At 37.0% G+C, this 23,877-nt stretch overlaps 1 protein-coding gene across 2 annotated transcripts in view; it reads left to right on the forward strand.

The window, feature by feature from the left end:
• LOC127810918 (ABC1 family protein YPL109C, mitochondrial-like) overlaps nt 1–23,877 on the forward strand; it is a 65,456-nt gene that overhangs the window by 28,192 nt on the left and 13,387 nt on the right. For both annotated transcript variants that reach the window (XM_052350528.1, XM_052350529.1), the window contains 2 exons: nt 2,208–3,528; nt 8,462–8,731. In XM_052350528.1, coding sequence (XP_052206488.1) covers nt 2,208–3,528; nt 8,462–8,731 — 1,591 coding nt within the window. The remainder of the gene's footprint in view (nt 1–2,207; nt 3,529–8,461; nt 8,732–23,877) is intronic.

Genomic DNA, 23,877 nt, shown 5'->3' on the forward strand with positions numbered 1-23,877 from the left:
ATCTTCAAACAAACCCTAGGTCAGGACCAGTTCTTGACACAAATGATTTACCAAGGAAAGTTGGCCCCTCCTTGCTCACATGAAGTCCTATAGAATGAGTGGATAGAGATTAACCCTTGTCCTAGCGACTAGAGAGTGGCCAGTGAGCAAACTAGAATAGTTTGTCATAGATTATACCTCCCAATCTTGGATATGACAGCTAAATTGAGGATTCCAAGCAATGCTACTGAGGAAAAATAAAAATTGTTGCCAGCAACCACCCTCCTGTCACATGCCAAGTGGTACATAATAGGGAAGACACCACAAAGAGGTCTATGATCACACCAAGTGTTTGACTGTGACCTAACTATATTCCCATTCCCCTAGTTAAAAGGAATAAACTAAAAAAGACATACCAAACTCTCTTGATGTCCTACAATCCCCTACCACTTTATTGCTCCTTCCTAACGATCCAAACTTGTCCATAGCTAACCTCCTTCCAAACCTTCAAACTTACTTCCCAAGAAAGGTTTTATTGAAGATAGTCAAATTCTTGATGCCCAAACCTTCCTTATACAAATGGGGACATAACCTTTTCCACTCAACCAAACTCGAATTTAAACTCATCTGAATACTGTGCCGCAATAATTCCTTTGTATTGCAAATATAGAAATAGGTATTTTAAATAGAAACATAGTTCAAGTAGGAAGACTAGATGACATATTTTTAGTAAGGGTAGGCCTACTTCCTTTCAAGAAGTATTGCCTCTCCCAATAGGATGACCACTGACCTAGACTCATACCTCTCCGCAATCCCATCCCATGATTTTTTGCATTTATAATGGGCTCCAAGGGGAGGGTTGCAGGCAAAAACATAGTAAAATCCCCACAAACAACCTAAAGTTCAATCCAGTCCTCTAGAATGCACCTTACTGACTAGAATAATTGTACTTTTTGAGAAATTGTTGCACAACATATAAATGGTTGAAACAAATAACAATACATGTCTTAGGACTCTCAAAATTATTTAAAGCAACAAGGAATTGTCTATAAAAAGAAGATGGGAAAACAAAGCATTGTGAATTTGCGATTAGTCAATTGATCTAACTCAAACTGACAATACACAACCTAACCTAGGGACTTTGAAGAAGACTCAAACCTCCTTGACCATGATTAAAAAAAAAAAAAAATTGAGAAAGAGGGTTGCCTTGCCCCAAACCTCTAGAATTCTTAAAGAAAACCACTTTGCATCTTATTAACTAAGACATGAAAACTCAAAAAAAAAAAATATCCAAAACTGAATCCATTTCACCCACCTTGGCCCAAAAACCTAATTCATCCATTACAAATAAAAGGAAATTTCTAATTTATATCATTCCAGGCATTGTTGATATCTAACTTGCACAAAAGGCCAGGGATATGATTCTTAATCCTAGGGGTCTACACACTCATTGTTAATCAGGGCATCATCTAAAGTCCTCTTACGGACAAAGGTGTTTTGGGAATTCAAGGTAACATTGCAGTAACTCTTTTAAGCCTCAAAGACAAAACTTTAACAAGAATCTTATAAAAACTATCCATGAGCCATGAGATTGATAGGTCTAAAGTCTTTTAGGTATTTTGCCCTATTTTCTGAGGGGCCAAAGCAATTAACAAAGCATTCAAGCATTTTCCAATAATAATAATAGTGAATAGTGAATAAATAACTGAGAGCATCTGAGCTATAATATATGTACATCACAGAGTCTAAATAAATACATCAATAAATTAAAACGATCAGTCTGAATATCCTTTAACAGTTGGTCTGAATGTCCCCTAGTACAGTCTATTGCATCCAAAAGTGTGACTAAGCTTTGGCCTCACTAACCCAAGAGGTCTTGTGCTACCAATTATTGTTGTTGCAATTGGTAAGATGGATCAAGTACCTGTCTGCCAATCTTAAGGTAAGCAGAATAGTGTCAGCTGATACAGTGAAAAGAAAAGATCCTACCATTTTTGTTTTCTTTTATGAGCATTGAGGTTTAGATACCATCTCTGGTCTTTATTTTCCAAAGACTATCAAGTCTGTGTTACATGACCAGGATATCTTTAGAACAGTTAGACACTATGGTTGCTTAAGGTTTCATCTTAACCGTGGCATTTTATCTTCATAGCCTTTTCTGTTTTGTCAAACTTGATTTTTTGAATCTGATGTCTCCATGATGGAATAGATGATGCATTTAAATGCAGATCTTTGGCATTTAGGAGGCTTGCACATTCCCTTCTCCCAAGCCAGAAGGCTGGCAGTTCCGAGATAAGAGTTAATGGGGCAAAAATTACAGTTAGGCTCTCTTACATCCTGTGCAGATTATATTCACAGTATAAACTTCCTAATAAAGGATTTTCTTCATATAACTTATGTAAAATTAATTTGGGGAAGACTACTGTTTATAAGAGCTCCAATGTACATTCAGCAAGTAAAACAATGTCACACCATGCTCAAATTGCCTGGAAAAGGCTTTCTCAGATATGTTCCTACAACGGACCAGTTCTACCACCAATAAGTAGGTTTGCCTGTGCAATAAGCCTTGCCTTAACGCGATTGCAAGTGAGAGCTCCAGGCGTTCTTGCATTTTTCATTGGGGAGCTAGCCTGGACACCAAGAAAATTGGCAGAGGCAGAATGCTTCCCAACAGAGAATTTATTTTATATGCATGCAGATGGGCATGTTTACTTGACTTTATTTCTATACTCACTTTTAGAGGGTTTGATATTGTTTCTGAGAGCCATATATCTGGCAATTTTGTTCTCGCCCTGCATTGTTATGGCTCCATTTGTGGATCGTTTTGGCATTGAGTTTAGAAAGACATGGTTTCACATTATTCATCTTACATTGGAAAAAGCAGGCCCAGCATTTATTAAATGGGGTCAGTGGGCGGCAACTAGGCCAGATCTCTTCCCAAGAGATCTGTGTGCTGAGCTGGCAAAACTTCATACTAAAGCACCAGCACATAGCTATGCCTACACGAAAATGACTATTGAAAAGGCATTTGGAAGGAATTTATATGATATATTTGAAAATTTTGAAGAAGAACCTGTAGCTTCTGGAAGTGTTGCTCAAGTTCACCGAGCTACCTTAAAATTCCAATATCCTGGCCAACTTATCAAGCCCATTCTGGTTGCTGTGAAGGTTAGACATCCAGGTGTTGGTGAAGCAATCAGAAGGGATTTTGTATTAATTAATTTGCTTGCAAAAATATCAAAGTTCATGCCAACATTGAAATGGTCAAGATTGGATGAAAGTGTACAACAATTTTCTGTTTTCATGATGTCTCAAGTTGATCTAGCAAGGGAAGCAGCTAATTTGAGTCGTTTCACATACAATTTCCGCAAGTCAAAGGATGTTTCGTTCCCAAAACCTTTGTATCCCCTGGTGCACCCAGCTGTTTTAGTGGAGACTTATGAGCATGGTGAAAGTGTTCTGCACTATGTTGAGGAGCTTGAAGGATTTGAACATATCAAAAGTGGCCTTGCACACATTGGGACTCTTGCACTCCTAAAAATGCTTCTGGTATGATTTCCCATGCTTATATTGGTGTTCTCTTCATTCTCACCATATCTTTTTTCTTGCTCTTAAAAATTATGATGTTCTTCTTGTTGAATAATAGCCTTGTTATTTGTGTATTTATTTGAAGTAAGCATATTATACAAATGGCTTGATTTATATGATACATCATTTTCCCAACGGCTTGTCATGCTGGATACATGTGGCATCTGAATTCTCCTATTTACCTTTCATCCAGAATAAAAGGTTTAAATTAAGTCATTAGATCCCTTATATCTATTAGCAAATTTGACCATCTTGCCCCAAAATGTAACTGTATGAAACAAAACAACCCTATTGCTTATAGAAATGTGATTTTGTATTACTGTTAATTGTTGGTTAGATTTAGGCACCTGGTTCTTCACAAAACATGCTCGACACAAAATAGCTAATATGTGCATTATTTGAATGCCAGCCAAAAGACACATTGCCATTGCCTATGGGCCAAAGCTGCTGAACTATTTGGGGCCAAGGCCAAAGGCACATGCTTGTTATGCTTCACATAAACAGACTGCTGCTTGATACTCCCTTGGGAATCAGGTATTTCAGCTTTGTTTAGCCAGCCCAATTATGATCACTGAGTCAGTTATTGATATCATAGGGTACTGGGTCATTTGGCTGGCTAGAGCATAGTTATCAGATTCATTCCTCCCTCCCAGAACCGTGATCCAGATCCCACTTTCCCAATCATGGTTTTGTTTGTGTCCCTGGATCAGGAGAAACATGATCTGGATCCCCAAGACGGGAATCCCAAAAATGGTGCATGAATTCATCTAAAACAATTTAAAACTAGGGAATAAACTTAAAGCCAATAATTGTTTTGCAACCTCATAATTGTGACTGTTACAAGGAATTACGTTGCAGTTTTACTCTAGTAGAAGTTTGGGGGGGATAATATTCATGGATGTTTCGCTATCAACTTCACAAACTATCTCTGCATTTCTAGGATTTCCTAGACTTCTCAGATATTATAATCTCCTGACTCTCCTCCTAAACCTATATAAATTGGTGAAGAACTGAAGGGGAAATAACAACAAGAGAAGAGAAAGAATAGATAGATTGAAGAGAGAAAGAAAACAGTGAAGAAAGGGATAAGAGGAAGAATAATAGAGAGAACGAGGGATAGAGAGACGTGGGAGGAGAATCCTGCAGAGAAGGGGAGAAGGGACAAATGAGATGAGTGGGATTCAGAAACAGGAGAGAATCCAATTCTGTATTCAATTCAATAAATTTCAACATTACTAAGTTCATTGCAATGCATGATTTATATAGGCATTTTGAAAACTGGAAGTTAAATACTTTTAGGAAAAGAAAATATTAGGAAACATATCTAATCCTACAAAAGTATAGGATTTATTGAAACAGAATCCTGCAAAAAATAATGTTCAGTTAAACTCCTACTGGAATAATTCTCTATCACTTATGCTATTATCAATTAGATTTTACATTCTGGTGTTAAAACTTTGTTTTATGATTCTTATGTTATCTAGCTGCACAAGTCTTCTTTCATCGTGCTAGTGCTTAATTTGGAGCTACTGTGACTAGTCATTGTTGGACTTTGTGGAACAGCAAAACAAGGATTTATTTCTTGATTATAGTTTTGTGGTTATATTTGTGAATTATTCCTTTTCCTTGTGGTGTTGTTAAGTAAGTGAATTTGCAAGTTAACTATAAAAAAGAAAAAGAGAAAAGGATTTGCAATATCCTGAAAATTAAGATTATTAGTTACAGAGAGCTCACAATTGCCAAGTATTACCAAGGGAAATGCTTCTTTTATGTATCTTTCATGTTTTATTCAACAGCTATTATTCTTTCTTGCTCTAATGAGAAAACATATGTTCATGTTGTATTCAATTTTTAATGGCTCCTGTCACAACTCCAATGTGACAATGAGAACCACCTTCTAATTCGGTGTGACTTAGAAGGTGCAGTAGGGGATTTAGAGAAGATGAAGAAGGTAAGAGATTGGAATTAGAGGGAGAGAAGAGAAAACAGAGAGAGAGAGAGAGAGAGAGAGAGAGAGAGAGAGAGAGAGAGATGAAAACAGAGGAGAAATGTAGAATTTCTTCTGATAATTTTCATATCCTTTACAAGCCGAAACTAGAGGATATTATACCTCTAGCCTGGGTGCTGCCACAACAGATCCCACCCCTAATAACCAACTATTTTATCTCTTTCCCAGGCCTCTTTACACGTGGCCTTCCCCATGGAATATCTCTAACAAACTCTCCCCTCCCCTTACAGCTGTAATAACCCAACCAGTGCAAATACATAAAGTAAATAAAAAAAACATAACAATATAACATGAAGGAAATGAATAAGAAGACAGCGAGAAATGTAAATGAGCTGCCAATGTCGCGCCAACATGGAAGGCGTGTGACAGTTCCTATTTCTAGTGATGCCATCATCAAGAAACAAAAATGACTTAGCTTGAATTAGAAGCCAATTACATTGTGAATATCTTATGAATTGTTGATGATAATGTGAATTTTTTTTTTTTATGAATGAAATACAAACTGAGTTTCGACTATGAGAGAAGAAAGACCAGTGTTTTGAAAAGTGCTAAGTGCACTTAAACGTAGAAGGCCTATAGAGCTTAAGCACAAAGAGTAAAGTGAAATGCACTCTTAAGCGAAGTGAAGCGCATATAAAAAAAAAAAAAAGAGTAAACTTTTATAAAAATAAAAAATATAAACTATTAAAAAGCAATCATTAAAAAAAAAACTAAATAAGAATGAGGGTTGCAAATTTAACAAAGGATGAGATGCCATTTTTCATTTATATTTCATACCAGTTTACAAGTTTATGCAACCATAGTAGAAACACATAGGGAATGTATAAAAGGATACAATTTGGTTAGTTGCTTGTCCTAATGGAACTTGGAAGACAACTCGTTTGAACTCTCAGTTGAATGGATCTGAATTTGTCAAGGCTTCTTTTTTAATTTTTTATTTTGTTGAGTCATTTTTTGTTTTTGTAAAAGTTTGGCAACAAAAAAAAACCCATTCTATTTCATTAACACGATTTATACAGAGGATTTATAGAAGAAAAAGGAAAAAAAATCCATAATTTACAACATTATGCAATTAATCGACCTCTAATTTTTAGCAATCCCAAATCAATCAATCCCTAATTTGTAATTAATCAACAATCCCTAATTTACAACAATCAGGAGTCAAGTCTTTAATCCTTAATTCACAACAATTAGGAATCAATCATGTTGATGTTTTACCCGAGTTGTTGTGCTGGAAGTCTAGAAGAAATCAGAGGAGAAAATAAGGATGATCGGGTGGTAGTTAGATTGCAGGACTTAAATGTAATAAACTATAACTAATAGGGGTAGTTTAGATTTTTTAATAGTCGGTTATTTCCCCTAGGAAGATCTGCCTCTCTAGTTTATAAATAGAAGGGCGCGGAGGCTAGATTAGATCATTAATCATATTTTTCATTTCATTCTCTTGTGTTCGAGTACAATGAGAAGAGAGAGAGAGCAGTGATAGAATAGTTCTTGGAGTCTTCATGTGAGGATTGTATTTGAGAGATAAGAGAAGGTGAGTGAGGGATTCTTGTACTGATTTCCTAAGTTCTTAGTGGATTGTTCTCTTCTTGGAGTGCTGGATGTAGTGTCATTTTTATGGCATGAACCAGGGTAAATTGGCATGCACTGTGATGTGGTTTGCATTTATGTTTTCTTTTTTAATTCTGTTGATTATTTACTTTCTGTTTTATTCTTGTTAGAGTAGATCATAGCAGTCCACCGATTTTCTCAACTCAAATAGCTCTCCTTATCCACTCATACACCAGATAACACAAGCGATAGAAACACCACAAGAAATAAGAAAACAAAACAGCAAGAACACACACAGAATTTATCCTGGTTCAGTCTTGGGAACAAGACCTACATCCAGACTGTTAGGCGCCTCTTTTCCACTATCTTGAAACAACTATAGAATGATTACAACGAGAACCTGAACCCTACCTCTCTTATATGCTCTGAAAGGTAACAGGATTCTAGAGAATACAAGCTATCCCCAGCCACTCTCTACCTCTTGCACTCAATCCCAAATACAAGACAGAAACTGGAACCTAACCTTCCCGGAAATAGGCGCACTAAGCTGATCTTTATCCCTATCCCACAATCCCTATTTATAAGATATAGGGGCATGAGTTACAAGACTTAACTATCTGCCCAACTGATCGAAACTAATTAAATTGGTCAGCTGCCCCTTTTAGAAACATACCTTCTAGAAGTGAGATTAATTCTAACTCTTCAACAGAAAAAATACGTGCAGCAATACAATGATATTGTTTACATCTAATGTAATCTAATACAAATGACACAACAATTCTTGTGTTGTGATTGGTTTCAGTGGGAATAGTGAGTGATTCTTGGGCCATATTAGTACTCGGTTTTAACAAACTAATCCTTAATTTACCGCAATTAGGAATAAATTAACATCCCCTAATTTACACTTAGTTACATGCTTCCTTCAATATCTTTGACTTGGTAAATACAGTTGAGTCTTTTTCTTTTTTAAATAATTTATATATGATTCTATTATATATTTCTAAGATATTTCTAAGAACAAGGTTACTGGAAGAGAGTACAAGGAAATGTAAGCATAGTTAATTGTCCCTTCAGTTTTTCAAATTCCAGAGAAGAGGGGTTTTTATTCTATTTTTTCTGTACCTCCTTCAAGTAAATGGCTGTTTCTTGAGAACCAGAAGGAATTTTGACATTTTCTTGTGTAATTTGTTTGGTCTGATCAGCCCAATTCAGTTGGCTGAGGACAATCTTTCTTAATCTTAATGTCTCTTCAAGTATTGTTCCAGCAACTAAATTTATTAGGCGTTCATCCTTGTAAACTTGATCAATAGTGGTTCTAAACTCCTTTTCCAGGTAGACAATTTTATTCATGCAGACATGCATCCAGGAAATATTCTTGTTAGGGCATCTCGGAGCAAGGCTTCAAGTAAAAAGCTTTTTAAACCAAGGCCTCATATCATTTTCCTCGATGTGGGCATGACTGCTGAACTTTCTAGGAAAGATCGAAACACCTTACTGGAGTTCTTTAAGGCTGTAGTGCTTCGAGATGGTCGCACTGCTGCAGAGTGCACACTCAAGTTATCTAAACAACAGAACTGCCCAAACCCAGAGGCTTTCATTGAGGTAACTTGCTAATCCCCCCTCTATATATATGTGCACACGTGTAGTTTGTAGAAAATGGAGCTTATTCTTTGTAATGGTGAGATATTCACTACATTCTTCCTGCAGCTGAAACTAATGACCAGTAGACATGTTTTGCTTGCAGCAATTTATTGACTAGGATTTTCCACGAATTTGTCTTGGATAACTTGAAGAACAGAAGAAGTAATTGTTACAGTTTTTTTTTTTGAATAAAGGGGATCCTAGCTGTTACTTATTTTCTTTTAATGAGAACTCCAGTGGATGGATTGTTCCAGATGGCTTAGAGGTCATAAGAAACGAGTTGTAGTTACCGATATTCAGCTTTTGTTGAATCTTGAACCCTATGCAACATTATTATCTCAGATCACAGTAGTTGCAATGAAGCCGAAACTTTGCATGGTCTAGCCTCTTTCTATTGAGATTTATAGTAGGAATGTACAATAATTAAGGCTAAAATTACTCCTAAAATTAAGGCTTAATCGTCAACTAATTACAGCTAGTCTAACAGCTAATTGACAGCTAATCCAATAATGTTAATGACTAGAAGCATGGACACTTCCAGGATGGTTCCCTCTTTTTGTTGGACAAGTGTCATACTCCAACACTGTTATAAACTCTGATGCATCTCAGGCTGATCCAAACATCTCCTCTCATTTCTATGTTCTTCATAATTGAATATACTTTAGACACACTGAGAAAACATGTGTCCCTCACTTAACTTCCATGGAAAATAGTGCAAACTCCAACTAAATAGGTAGGGATCCATAGATGCTGTTGGTCAACCTATCAATCCCACTTCTTTCTGTTTAATTTTAAAGATGTAAAAATTTTCATCTTTTTATGAATAAAATTAGTAGGATTTCTTTCACCATATAAAATGTGGAATTCATTTTTGGATTTTTTAATACAATAAAGATACGTGAACATTTGTAATGTAAAAAACTAAGAAATTGTGCCCCACCCCCCAACCACACACACACGCCCTGTGGTTGCTTCTTGTTTAGATTTTGTTAGAATTTAGAAAATTGTTACCTCAGCTTGTTCATGTGGGTCACACCCAATGTTATCTAAGAATGTCAAATATTCCACAAAATTTTGAATTGACACCTGCTTCACTGCTTCTTGTTTAGTTTTTTTTAGAAAATTGTTATTTCACATGTTCTTGTGAGTCTTACCTAGTGTTACCTAGAAATGTTAAATATTCCATGGAACTTTGAATTTGTAGCTTCCTAGAATATCAAACTTAGGAATAAAGCAATTTGAAATTTTTATGGTTATTGCCTGACGAAAAAATTCAAATATAATGAACTGAAATACAGGGAAAGTGAGGTTTAAGTAAAATGCACCATTTCGAGTGACCTGCCTATGGTTCTTCAGGTGAAGATGGTCAGTAGACATTTTTAGCTTGACCAAGAAAACGTTCTGCTTGTGCCCCCTGCTAAGAACTCATGACACATCAACTTTCCTTGCTCGTTACAATTACTATCCACATTGCTTGCCCATTGCTGACAAGAATTAGGAGAAAAATAATCCTTTTGTCTTATTTCTTACTCACGGGTAGAGCTTGATTTATACAAGACTTTTTACAAGATTAGGAAGTTACTAAAATTAGCTTGAAAGAATAATAAATCTAGATTAGGAACTATACAATTTTAGGATACAAACAAATTATGAAACATATACTAATCTATAAGATACAATTCTACTTTTAGAAAGTATAGACAATCAATCAATCATCAATCAATTAACATTGATTGAAACCTTCCATCAATACCAATCGCCGTTTTTCCCAAGTTAGAAACCAAACACTAGCTGCCGTCACCTGTTGCCAAGGGAAACCCTAGTTGCCGACACTCTCCCTTAAGATTGGGCATGTATGTCTTGCATCCCAATCTTGCTCATCATCTAGTTAAACACTAGTGTAGGTAGGCCCTTAGTTAGCATATCTACTAACTGATCTTGTGATGAGATGTATGGTGTGCATATCAGCCCATTGTCTAATTTCTCCTTGATAAAGTGCCTATGTACGTCAATGTGCTTTGTCCTATTGTGTTGAACATGATTATGAGCGATAGTGATTGCTGACTTGTTGTCACATTAGAGCTTCATAGGCACAGTCCACTCAATCCTGAGATTATTAAGCAGAATTTTTAGCCACAATAACTCGCACACACCTAGAGCGATGGACCGGAATTCGGCCTCAACACTTGACCTAGCCACCATGTTTTGCCTTTTGCTTCTCCATGTCACCAAATTGTCTCCTGACATAGTACAATAGCCAGAAGTGGATCTCCTATCTACAACAGAGCCTGCATAGTCAGCATTTGTGTAGGCTTCAAGGGTTATAACTCATTCCTTTTTGAACAAAATGCCTCTCCCAGGTGCCCCTTTTAGATAATGGAGTATCCGATACACAGATTTAAGATGGACTTCTCTTGATTTGTGTATAAATTGACTAACCATTTCTACAGCACAGGCTATATTTGGCCGAGTATGGGCTAGGTATATTAGCTTCCTAACCAGCCTTTGATAAGCTCCCTTGTCAACCATATTTTCTTCTAGTGCTTCTCCCAACTTATGATTTGGGTCAATGGGTGTGTCGCTTTGTAGTCTAGCAATTTGGTTTCTTTTAAGAGATCCACCACATATTTCTGCTAGGATATGAATATTCCTTCTTTAGAATGAGCCATCTTTATTTCCAAGAAATATTTTAATCTCCCCAAATCTTTGATTTCGAACTCCTTTAACAAACACTCTTTTAATTGAGCCATACGTTCGTTATCGTTATCGGTAACGACAATATGTCTACATACACAATCAATATAGTTACTCCCCTTGTGGCCAAATGTTGAATAAAAAGTGTATGGTCTCATTGGCTTTGTCTATACCCCATGCCAAACATAACACTCGTAAATCTCCCAAACGAAGCCTATGGGGACTGTTTTAGTCCATACAGGGCTTTTTTTAGTTTGCATACAACTGCCCTTGTGTGGCTATCCCATAACCTAGTGGCAATTCCATATATACCTCTTTCTCTAGGTTACCATGCAAAAAAACATTTTTTACGTCAAACTGATAGCATGGCAACCTAGGTTAGCAGCCAAAGAAAGGAGGACACTAACTGTATTTAGTTTAGCCACTGGTGCAAATGTGTCCAAATAATCTACCCTATACACTTCTGTATATCCCTTGGTAACCAATCTTACTTTGTATCGATCTAGAGATCCATCAGACTTGTATTTCACAGTATAGACCCATTTACAATCCATTATATGCTTTCCTTTAGGCAATTTTACCAAATCCTAGGTTTGGTTTTTTTCTAGGGCTGGCATCTTAGCTTCCATGGTATCCTTCCAATTCTTATTCCCTATGGCTTTAGAATTTTTTTTGGAATAGGAATAGTATGCAAACTGGTAAGAAAGGCTTTATGGGTAAGTGATAGCTTAGAAAAGGAAAGAAATTGGTGTAACGGATGTTTGGTACAAGTTCTGGTTCCTTTTCTAAGTATAATGGGCCAATAAGATCATAGGTTTCTAATTGAACAATGGGTTCAGTAGGTTTAATAGAGCTTATATCAAGAGAGTTGGTTGAGGAAATACCTGGTGATGACTCTGAAATGGTGGCAGAATTGTTAATGTTACTTCTGCCTGTAGAGACTTTAGGACTTATGGGACTTGTAGTGGATGCTGGGGCTTGCATAGGGTTAGATTCGGGTTTCTTTCTCCTTGAGTATACTTGTAGAGGCCAAGGAGTAGATGATGAAGCTTCCTCAGGTGTCATGCTTACTGAGTCCTTCCAGTTAGAAGATGTGTTCAAGGATAATAGATTAGGGTCAGAAAGAATAAAAAGGAATCCCTATTAGTTAAGGTCTGATTTTGTTCTTGAGCATTTGATGATCTAAAGTAGGATTCGTTTTTAGCAAAGGTAACATGGGAAGATACAAAAAATCTCTTTGAAGGAGGGTGATAGCATCGATAGCCTTTTTGTGTAGGTGAATATCCAATAAACGCACACTTTAAGGCACGAGGATTTAGCTTCCCTCTATTGATTGTTGGAACATGAACATAGGTTGTGCACCCGAATATCTTGGGCTGCCAATTACTAGCCACATGAAAGTCAGGAAAATGACTCATTAATAGTTGAATAGGACTATGAGATTCTAGTGTTTTAGATGGCAATCTATTGATAAGAGAGGTGGCAGTTAGAGCTGCTTCTCCCTAATAATGTTGAGGGACATTATGGTGAAAAAGGAGTGCTTGAATAACAGCCAGAAGAAGACCATTTTTCCTCTTGGCTACCCTATTTTATTAAGGAGTGTGGGCATAAGAAGACTTATGAATAACACTTTTTTGTTGAAAGAAAACAGATAGAGATTGATTGAAAAAATCTCTAGCATTATTAGACCTAAACTGCTTTATATTCACCCCAAGCTGAGTCTTAATCATGTTGTAAAAACTAGGAAACACATAGCCTACTTTTGACTTTGTTTTTAATAAATATATCCAAACCACCCTAGTACAATCATCAACAAATAAAACAAACTATCTTGCCCCATAAATATTGGGAACACTTGATGGACCCCAAATGTCACTATGAATTAAGGAGAAAGGAAAATCAGTCCTTTTATTGGAATGAGAGAAATACACTCTTTTATGTTTGGCAAGTTCACAAATGGTACAATGAAAGTGACTAAAATCCAGACCTTTGGCTAAATTAGGAAACATTAATTTTAGAGTAAGAAAAGAAGGATGACCCATTTATAATGCTGTAACCACATCTTGTCCTCGTTGGATTGGGCTACGCATGACACGAGGGGAGAAAATTCTTTCTTGTCTTGTCCTCTTGGTTCCTCGAGTTAATAAAGTCCCTCTCTAGCCTTAGTAAGCCCAATCATCCTTTTCTTGCCCTGCCCCTATATCTCACAGACATTAGAATAGAAAGATACACTACAATTAGTATCCTCAATAAGTTTTTGGATAGATATAAGATTAACAAATAACTTGGGGACATGAGGGACATTCTTGAGGGTTAGGTGATCATTGAGGAGAATATCTCCTTGGCCAGCAACGGTAATGAGTGAGCTATCTGCCATTGTGATTTTTCTTGATCTGGGACAAGGATTATAAGAAATAAACAAGTGTGGATAGGAGGTCATGTGGTCAGAAGCACCCCAACAATTTTGGTGTAAAGTTTTTGAAGCATGTAGGGAAAAAGAGAAGGAAGAATTACCTGTGGGAGCAAGAGAGCAGCTACCTTTCTCTACCTTTTTTTCTAGAGATCCCAAAAAGTTTTTGAGTCTTTTGATCTCTGGCTTGTTAAGCTCAAGGGGCTCTCCTCCGTGCTATGAATCTCTCGGTTTAGATTGCTAGCTGCTGACTACCACATGCACTTAACTCCTTGTTGGTCCTCCTTTGGGTGGCTTTCCATGGAGCTTCTAGCACTTCTCTATGGTGTGCCTAGGCTTTTTATAAAAAAGGTACACCATAGAGACTCCCTATCCATTGGTTTCTTTTCATCCCTTGGGCTTGGGCCTTTGTTTTGATAATGAGCTTTCAAAGACACTAGGGCAAAACTCTCACCAGGGATAGATTCTAGCATTGCACCCCTTCTCCCTTCTTCTGCTCTTATTAAAGAGATTACCTCATTTAAGGAAGGCAAGTCTTCCTTACCAAGAATCTGCACTCTGATCGCTTCAAATTCTGTGTTGAGACTAGCCAAGAAATTATATATTTGTTCTTTTTCAACAAACCTCTTATGGAGTGCATCATTCTTGCTACACTTCATCTTCAAGCACGGGTAGTGGTCCAGCTCCTGCCATAGAGTTTGCAACATATTTGCATACTGTGTGATGGTCTTTGAGCCTTGTTTGGTTGTTGCCACCCTTGCCCGTATTTCATAAATTTGAGTTGCGTCTTTAACCTTTGAGAAAGTCAAGTTTATGGCCTCCCAAATATCCTTGGCTGTGGTAAAAAACATGACAATGTCGCTAATTTCTGGAACCATGGAATTCCAGAGTCAAGAGATCACCAAGGAATCTTCCCCGTCTCATGTTGCAAATGTCGAGTCATCCTCCTTTAGGCCTGTTCCTAACAAGTGGCTGAGTTTCTCCTTTCCTTTAAGAAAGGTTCGGATTAGCTGTGACCACTAGATTCTGTAATTCTCCTTTTGAGGCCCCATTTTGAGTTCTAGCAACTGGAACTTCTGAGGTATGGCTGGAGTCTGCTATATTGGGTGTAGGATCTTGGATGGAGGACATTTTTAAACCAAGATTTGCACATCAAATGAAAGGTGGGGAAGACTGGTAAGGATAGGCTTCGTATGTCCTAAGGAAGTTGTAAAACAATCCCTAGAGCTCTGATACCATGTCAAGAATTAGGAGAAAAATAATCCTTTTGTCTTATTTCTTACTCACGGGTAGAGCTTGATTTATACAAGACTATTTACAAGAGTAGGAAGTTACTAAAATTAGCTTAGGAAAGAATTCTAAATCTAGATGAGGAACTATACAATATTAGGATACAAACAAATTAGGAAGCATATACTAATCTATAAGATACAATTCTACTTTTAGAAAGTATAGACAATCAATCAATCATCAATCAAATAACACTGATTGAAACCTTCCATCAATACCAGCCGCTGTTTTTCCCAAGTTAGAAACCAAACCCTAGTTGTCGACAATTGCAATACACATTGCCTAAGTGCTTTTCTTGCTGTATACCCCTTCACCATGCTAGGCACTATCTTTGTAGTGTGTTATTGTTTTCTATGTATTATTGCTGATCTGCAAATGCATGATCTTCACAACTTGTTAAATCTGCAACTATCAAATGACTAACCTAGGTTGAGGCAAATTCTAGGTATTCTCCTTGGCACCAAACTTCCGAACACTTGTAGCTTGGAGAATCGAGATAAGATTTCATCTAAGCATACCCTTCTCGTCAAGCGAGCATTTTCCTTGACTGCTAACAAGAGAATGTCTCCCACTATTAGAAGAATGTGGTCCATCCAGCACCATGATTAGTATATTTAGAGATAATGATTTACCAACGCTTAAGAGTTGTCAAACGGGCTAGGCTTGGCCTTGGGCCCTAATGTGATGGATCGGGCCAGGCTTGGCTTGTCAAGAAACGTAGAGCCCTACTGGATCCATGAGCTCGCCTGGGGTGGGCTGAGCCGGACTAGCCTGTTGAGCTCACGGGTCGAGCCTAGTAAAAGCCCATTGGGCTGGCCCAATTTTAAAATACATTTAAAACTGTAGATTTACGGTTATTTTCAGTATTAATTTACTCCATTTAGGTAATGTTTAGTTAGGAATGTACAATTAAGTAATCTTTTTGTTTCCTTTTTTGTTGATAAATGATTTGTAGGAGATTGATAGATGATTTGTAGGAGATTAGAATTAGTTAGGGATTCCTTTCTTGTATATATGTATCCCAGATGTACAACAATGGAGTATGAAAAAATTATCACCTTTTTCTTCATGGTATCAAAGCGGGTTTAGGGTTCTTTTTCATTAGCCTATCTTGACTATCATCATCGGCATCCCCTTCATCTCTGGCATCCCTTTCGTTGGTCAAGGACTGTTTCCCAGTCCGTTATTCATCTCTAGTCTTGTCCACCATCGTTGTTTCGTGCATTCAAGTTTCTGTCTGACATCACTATAGCCTCCTCCGCTACAGCTAGTCTTTGAAACTCATTTGAAAGCCTATCATCTGGTAGCAGTATTGTTATTGAGAAGGGTTCTTTGTCATCGGATATCACCTTGAGTCACACGGGAGCCGCCAACAACTTATCATTCACCATCATCGACATTAAGTTGACTGGCCAAACTACCTTCAATGGTCTGAATCAGTCTTGATTTTTATTTCCCGCAAAGGGGGTGATTACCTCACTGGTGAAGTAGTGCAACCCAAGAAGGAAGATCTGAAGTATCGAGCATGGAAGACAGAAAACAACCAGATTATGTCTGTGAAGGACATAAGTTGTCGGTAGCAGGTTGCAATTGTGCTCTTAGTTGCAGCTAATTATTTTTGTTATAATTGTTGTAATGGTTAGTTAGGCAGTTAGGTAGCTTTATTAACTTGTTGTATATAAGGATCAACTAGTTCTCACGATAGTTGATTGTCATATTATTCATTCATTTTTCAATAACATCTCTCGAGGTATTTTTCATCTCTTGTTTTTTTCTTTTTTCCAAATGTGAAGCTCTCGCTTCATGGTATCAGAGCTAAACGACTAGTGTCAATGGCTTTAAATCGTGATTTCAGTCCGTCCTCCTCCTCACTACCTAACTCCTCTTCGGCATCTTAATCCGACTTTATAGTGGTAGCAAAATCCTTTAACTACGTTCCAATCAAACTCAATTTTGGCAATTATCTGTTTTGGAAAGCTCAGATATTGGCCACGATCAGAGCATTTGACTTGCTGCCATACATCAACAAGTCTCTAGCACTGTTCAAGTACATCAACGATCCAGGAAATTTCGATCACGAGGCTCAAGTTGTAAATCCTGAATATCTAAATTGGATAAGGTCAGATGAATTACTTTTAGGCTGGTTGTTTTCTACTATTGATAAAGAAGTTTTGGCATAAGTTATTCATTGTGAAATGTTTGCTGAAGCTTGGAGTGTTCTCGAAAATCTTTACTCATAACAAACTGTGGCCAAATCTTTTCAATTGAAACAACAACTTAAATCTATAAGAAAGAGTGATTTATCGATAAATGATTACATGTTGGAAATCAAGACCATAGGACATGCCCTAGCTGCAATTGGAGAACCTTTAAACGACAAAGAGTTACTGATGGCCATATTATGAGACAATTGTGAACATTGTTACATATCAAATGGATGAAATCAACTTAGAAAAGGTTCAATACTTGTTACTGATGCATGAACAAAGGCTTGCTGCCAAGGATATATCTAACTTTTCTATTTCTGGTCTTGAATCGATAAATGTAAATTTAGCTTCTCAGTGGTCTAAAAATGAGAATAGATTGAGCAGAGGAGGTCGGAGGTTCCTTTAGAGGAGGACGAGGACGTGGCAGATTTTCAGGCAGAAGGATATACTGCCAATTGTGTGGAAAGCCTGGTCATTTTGCAGACTAGTGCTATCATAGATTTGATTGGAATTTTCAAAGAAATTTTCCTCCTCAAAATTTTGGTGGTTCACAGTTTGATAGAGGAGGTGTGCTGCAATCTGGTTCATAGTCATTTATAGCTCATCCCATAGGTTCTAATGAAGCCTACTTGACTGAGCTAGGGTTTGATCCAGGAACTTACTATGGCTATTTGCCTCAACCCTCAGAAACTTCTCAAATTTCTTCTACATCACCTTATCACAAATTCACAATGAACTTTCTTGGATTGTAGACTCTGGAGCCACCAACCACATTACCTCTAACCTTGGCAATCTTTCTCTCCACTCTCCTTATAATGGCAGTGACAAGGTTGCAGTTGGCAACGGTAAGAAACTTTCTATTTCTAACATTGGCCTTAGTCAATTGCATGCTCAAACTACTTCTAAATCTTTCATTTCTTTACCTATTGTTCTTCATGTTCCTAACATGAAAAAGAACCTTATTAGTGTTTCTCAGCTTACTAAAGATCACAATTTAATTGCTGAGTTTCACTCTGATTCTTGCTTTCTTAAGGACATGTCACGACCCAAGGGTAATTAGAAGGGTAATAATGTAATTAGCTACCTTAGTTTGTTAGGAGTTATTTCTGTTATTCTGTTACAACACATAGGGTTGTTATTCTAGATGTTTCTTTCATTTGTATAACCTATAAATAGGCTCAAGTATATAGAGAAGAGTATGCTTGAATTGATTAAATGAAACTCTAATTCTCTCTCTTCAATTCTCTCCAATCTCCCTCTCGTTTCTCTCTACTGCTCTCTCTCATTTCTCTCTAAATTCTTCCCCATTGTTGTCCAATTTCCCTTTCCCATCACTCTGTTCTTGATTTTACTTCAATCGGATCCTTCTTATTCCCAATAACTCTCTCAATTCCTCCCCAATTACTTTTTAAACCTGTTATGAACCGTAGGTTTACGACAGGACAAGGGATCAGGACAAGTGCTATTTCGAGGGATTCTTAAAGACGGTCTTTATCATCTCACTCTAGCATTTGGTCATGCTGATTCTAGAGCTGTTTTCTTTATTGAGTCAAGAACACTAGTTGCTAGTACTAGTTTTACAAATGTTGTTTCTTCAAATAAATGTAAAGGACAAGATTTGTCCTCTTTGTCCTGTTTGTCTTCCTTTCATGTATCTTCAAAGGTTCATAAAATTGGTTAACAGTGGCATTCCAAGTTAGGACATCCTTCATCTCATGTACTTCAGTTGATATTGAATAAAGTTGGTGTTCCTTGTTCAAATTTGCATCTATCAATTTGTGATTCTTGTAAAATAGGCAAAATGGATCAACTTCCCTTTGCAAATTGTCAAATTACTACAAAGGCTCCCTTAGAGTTAGTGTATTCAGATTTGTGGGGTCATGCTCCAGTTCTCTCTATTGAGGGGTATAAGTATTACATAGTCTTTGTCGATGCTTGCACTAGATATACATGGTTATATCCGTTGAAACAAAAATTTGATGCCTTAGCTGTTTTCAAAACCTTTCATACATTTGCTGAACTACAATACCAATCCAAACTCAAGGCCCTTCAAACTGACAATGGTGGTGAATTTAAGGCCTCTTTACCCTATCTTACCTCTTGTGGTATTCAACCTTGATTCACTTGCCTTTATACACATCAACAGAATGGTGTAGCAAAACGAAAACACAAACATATAGCTGAAATGGGTCTTACCTTGTTAGCCTATGCTCACATGCTCTTAAAGTTTTGGGTAGAAGCATTTAAAACTACTGTCTACACCATAAATCTCTTACCAGCATCAACTCTACAGTTTAAGTCTCCATTCAAGACTCTTTTTAACAAATACCCTAATTACATGCAATTGCAACCATTTGGATGTGCTTTTTTTCCTTTCCTTTGACATTATAACAAGTATAAATTTCAATTTCATTCTGCCAAATGTGTGTTTCTCGGTAATAGCCATGTTCAAGCTGGATTTCAGTGCTTGCATCCTTCAGGAAAGGTATATGTGTCAAGACATGTTCAATTTAATGCTGATGAATTTCCCTTTCCTCAATTGTTTCGTAACTCATCCACTCACTCCCCTTAGTTAAGTTCTTTTGGTCAGTCTACTTCTGTTCTTCGTTCTATTCAGTCCTTTCCTACCAGTTTTTCCAACTCTCGAGTAGCACAGTCCTCTATCCCAACTCCTAATGATTCTTCACCTGTTGGCTCTCCCATAAGTACAATTGTAGATTGTTCAGTACCTAACTATACTAATCAGTTGCTTCCTTTGCGATGATCATCTAGATCAAAAGTTGTTCCTGCCCCTTTAGTTCATCCTATGATTACTAGATCTAAGTTTAACCATCTGGTTGTTTCTTCACCTCATGCCTTAGTAAGTTCTTCTAAAGCCAATTTTGTTCAAGAGGCTTTCTTAGACTCTAAATGGGTTAGTGCTATGAATGATGAGTATTCAGCGCTTCAAAGAAATAAAACATGGGATTTGGTTTTATTTTCATTTGAAATGAATTTGATTGACTGCAAGTGGGTATTTCGAGTTAAATACAATCTTGATGGCTCTATTCTCAAGCATAAGGCTCAGCTAGTAGCTAAGGGTTTTCTTCAAAGTCCTGGAATTGATTATGCTGAGACATTTAGTCCTGTTATAAAGGCTCCTAACATCAGGGTTTTATTTTCCTTAACTGTCTCTTTTGGTTGGAACATTCAACAAGTTGATGTAAATAATGCTTTCTTGAATGGTGATCTAAATGAAGTAGTTTTTATGACTCAACCGGAAGGATTTGTTAATCCAGAATTTCCCACATGAATGTAGATTGAAAAAGTTTCTTTATGGACTTAAACAGGCTCTTAGGGCTTGGTACACAAAATTGAAATCAACCTTACAAGATTGGGGTTTCAAGAGGGCAGTTTCTAATGCTTCACTTTATAAGAGAACCTCTAAGTATGTGCTATTTGTTTTGGTGTATGTGGATGACATTTTTGTGACTAGTTCAGATTCTTTAGCTCTACAAGGGTGCATACATGATCTGGACACACATTTTGCTCTCAAAACTCTAGGATCGGTTAATTATTTCCTAGGGTTTGAAGCATATCAAGATTCCAATGGTATATATCTTACATAGTCTAATTACACATTGGATTTATTGAAAAAGGCATTGATGCAAGATTGTAAACCGTGTGGCACACCTATGACTTCAGTTATATCCTTAACAGATGAGGGTGAGATATTTTCGAATCCATCTTTCTGCAAAACTATTGTTGGTTCTCTTCAGTACCTAACCTACACCTGGCTAGATATAGCCTTTATAGTCAACAAGTTGATTCAATTTCTCTCTTCTCCTAAGCAACAACATTGGCTCGCCTGTAAAAGATTGTTGTGGTATCTTAAAGGGACTGTTAGTATTGTTCTGGTATTCACTCCATCTCCTATGAATCTATCTTTAATTGTCTACACCCTTTAATTGTCTACACCCTTTAATTGTCTACACCGATGCTGATCATGTAGGGTGTAAGGTGACTTGGAGATCAACTAGTGGGCTGTGTGTATTCTTTAGCGCAATTTGTTAATTTGGGATTCTAGAAAACAGTCAGTAGTTGCTAGGTCAATAGGTGAAGCAGAATATAGGGCCGTTGCCCAAGGTGTGACCAAGATTTTGTGGCTAAAATCATTGTTATCAGAGTTAGGCTATCATTGTGCTCAAACTCTAGTTCTTTGGTGTGATAATCTAGCAGTTAAAAGTATAGATGAGAACCTTGTTTTTCATTCTATAACAAAGCACATTAAGATTGATGTGCATTTTGTGAGAAAAAAAGGTTGAAAATGGAGATGTTGATATTTGGTATGTGCCTATACTTCATCAAGTGGCTGACATTTTTACAAAAGGGTTATCCAGGGATAGATTTGTGTTTTTATGTACCTAGCTGGGTCTCAAGAGGTCACAGAAAATCTGATAACAGTGATACCAGAAAATCTATTGCCTACAAGTACTACATAATCTATTTCATTGTTATCTATGGAGCTTGATTTGAGGGGGAATGTGAAGGATATAAGCTGTCAGTAGCAGGTTGCAATTGTGCTCTTAGTTGCAGCTGATAATTTTTGTTATAATTGTTGTAATGGTTAGTTAGGCGGTTAGGCATCCTTATTAACTTGTTGTATATAAGGATTAGTTAGTTCTCACGATAGTTGACTGTCATATTATTCATTCATTTTTCAATAACATCTCTCGAGATATTTTTCATCTCTTGTTTTTTTCTTCTTTCCAATTGTGAAGCTCTCACTTAAATGTCATGGCCCCTCAATTCCATGACAAACGAGATTGGAGAGAATTTTCTCCTTTATGAAACAATTGTAGAGATTTAGGAAGCTGCAAGGGAGGCTTACTCACACATGGAGAACACATCTGAGCTGTTTGAAATTGAATGTGTTCTTCATGATTAGCGGTAAGGAGATCTCAATGTCACTCAATACTTCAACATTCTCAATTGACATTGTTAGTAATTGGATAAGTTCGAGGAGCACAAATGGAAGTTCTCGGAAGATGGATCATCATACTATAAGAAAATTGTCGAGCAAAAGCGTTTATACAAGTTCTTAATTGGTCTCAATAATAACTTGGATGATGTTCGTGGAAAGATCTTGTCTACAAGACCAACTCTGAGCCTTCTAGAAGCGTTTGCCGAGGTAAGACGGGAAGAAAGTTATGTTAGGGATCCAAAGTCTATCCATTGAAGCAACTACCCTCGTTGCTCGATAACCACAACCACACTACAATAGATAGAAGAAGGATTGGCCAAAATGTGAGCACTGTCACAAACTTGGCCACATGAAAGATATGTGCTGGGATTTGCATGGAAAATCGGAGGACATGAAGCCAATCAATCGCAAAGAGATTACGGGGAATATGGTGAATACGGAAGAAAAAGTCGATATATCTTTCTTCAACAAAGAACAAATGGAGTTGCTTCAGTAGCTTTTTAGTCAGCCACAAAGCAATCCCTCCTCCTTTGTCCTTGCAACAAGAATTGTGGCTCATAAAGGTAATATTACTCATGCCCTAAATGTTAAAAGAAGTCATTCAAATGTGTGCATTGTAGATTCTAGGGCATTAGATCACATGACATGAGCCTTTAGATTTTTCACTTTCATTTAGCCCATGTCATGATAAGTGGACTGTGAGGATTGCTTATGGAACGCAACCACATGTGGCTCGAATAGGAATAATGAAACTGATCGAGAATTTCACTCTTCACTTAGTGTTGTTTGTTCCCAATTTAGATTGCAATATGTTATCTATCAACAAACTTTCTCAAGACTATAATTGTTTCACTAAATTTTTCAAGAATTTGTGTGAATTTCAAGATTTGGATTTGGGGAGGATGATTAGCAATGCTAGGCAATGGTGTTTAGGGTTGTACCTGCCGACAAGCAATAACTCTTTTAGTGGACAAGCTCTATCAGTTGATAATCTAGATCTTTAGAGTTCTTCTTTTAATGCTTCCTTAGTTCAAATAATCAAGCTATGCTGTTGCATTTTCATTTAGGGCATCCAAATTTTGCAAATCTTGAAAAATTGTTTCCTGCGTTATTCAAGAATAAAAATCCCAATTTGTTTCAATGTAAGCTGTGTCAATTATCGAAGCATACTCGCAATTTGTTTCCATATCAATTATACAAATCATCTTGTCCATTCGCTGTGATTCACAGTGATGTGTGAGGTCCCTCTCACATAAAACATATTTTGGGGTATCGATGGTTTGTGTTATTCATTGATGACCACACTAGATAAACAAGGGGTATTTCGTCTGGAAGAAAAATCTAAGGTTGGTCAAGTCTTTAATAATTTCAACATCATGATTCAAACTTAGTTTCATACGAAAATCCAAATTGTAAGGATAAACAATGCAAAAGAGTACTTCAACTCTGTCTTGGGTGATTACCTTTTGAATCAAGGAATCATCCATCACAACTCGTGTTGACATCCCTCAATAGAATGGTATTGTTGAATGGAAAAATTGAC

This window comes from Diospyros lotus, chromosome 10, assembly GCF_014633365.1.
Source record: "Diospyros lotus cultivar Yz01 chromosome 10, ASM1463336v1, whole genome shotgun sequence".
NCBI lineage: Eukaryota > Viridiplantae > Streptophyta > Magnoliopsida > Ericales > Ebenaceae > Diospyros > Diospyros lotus.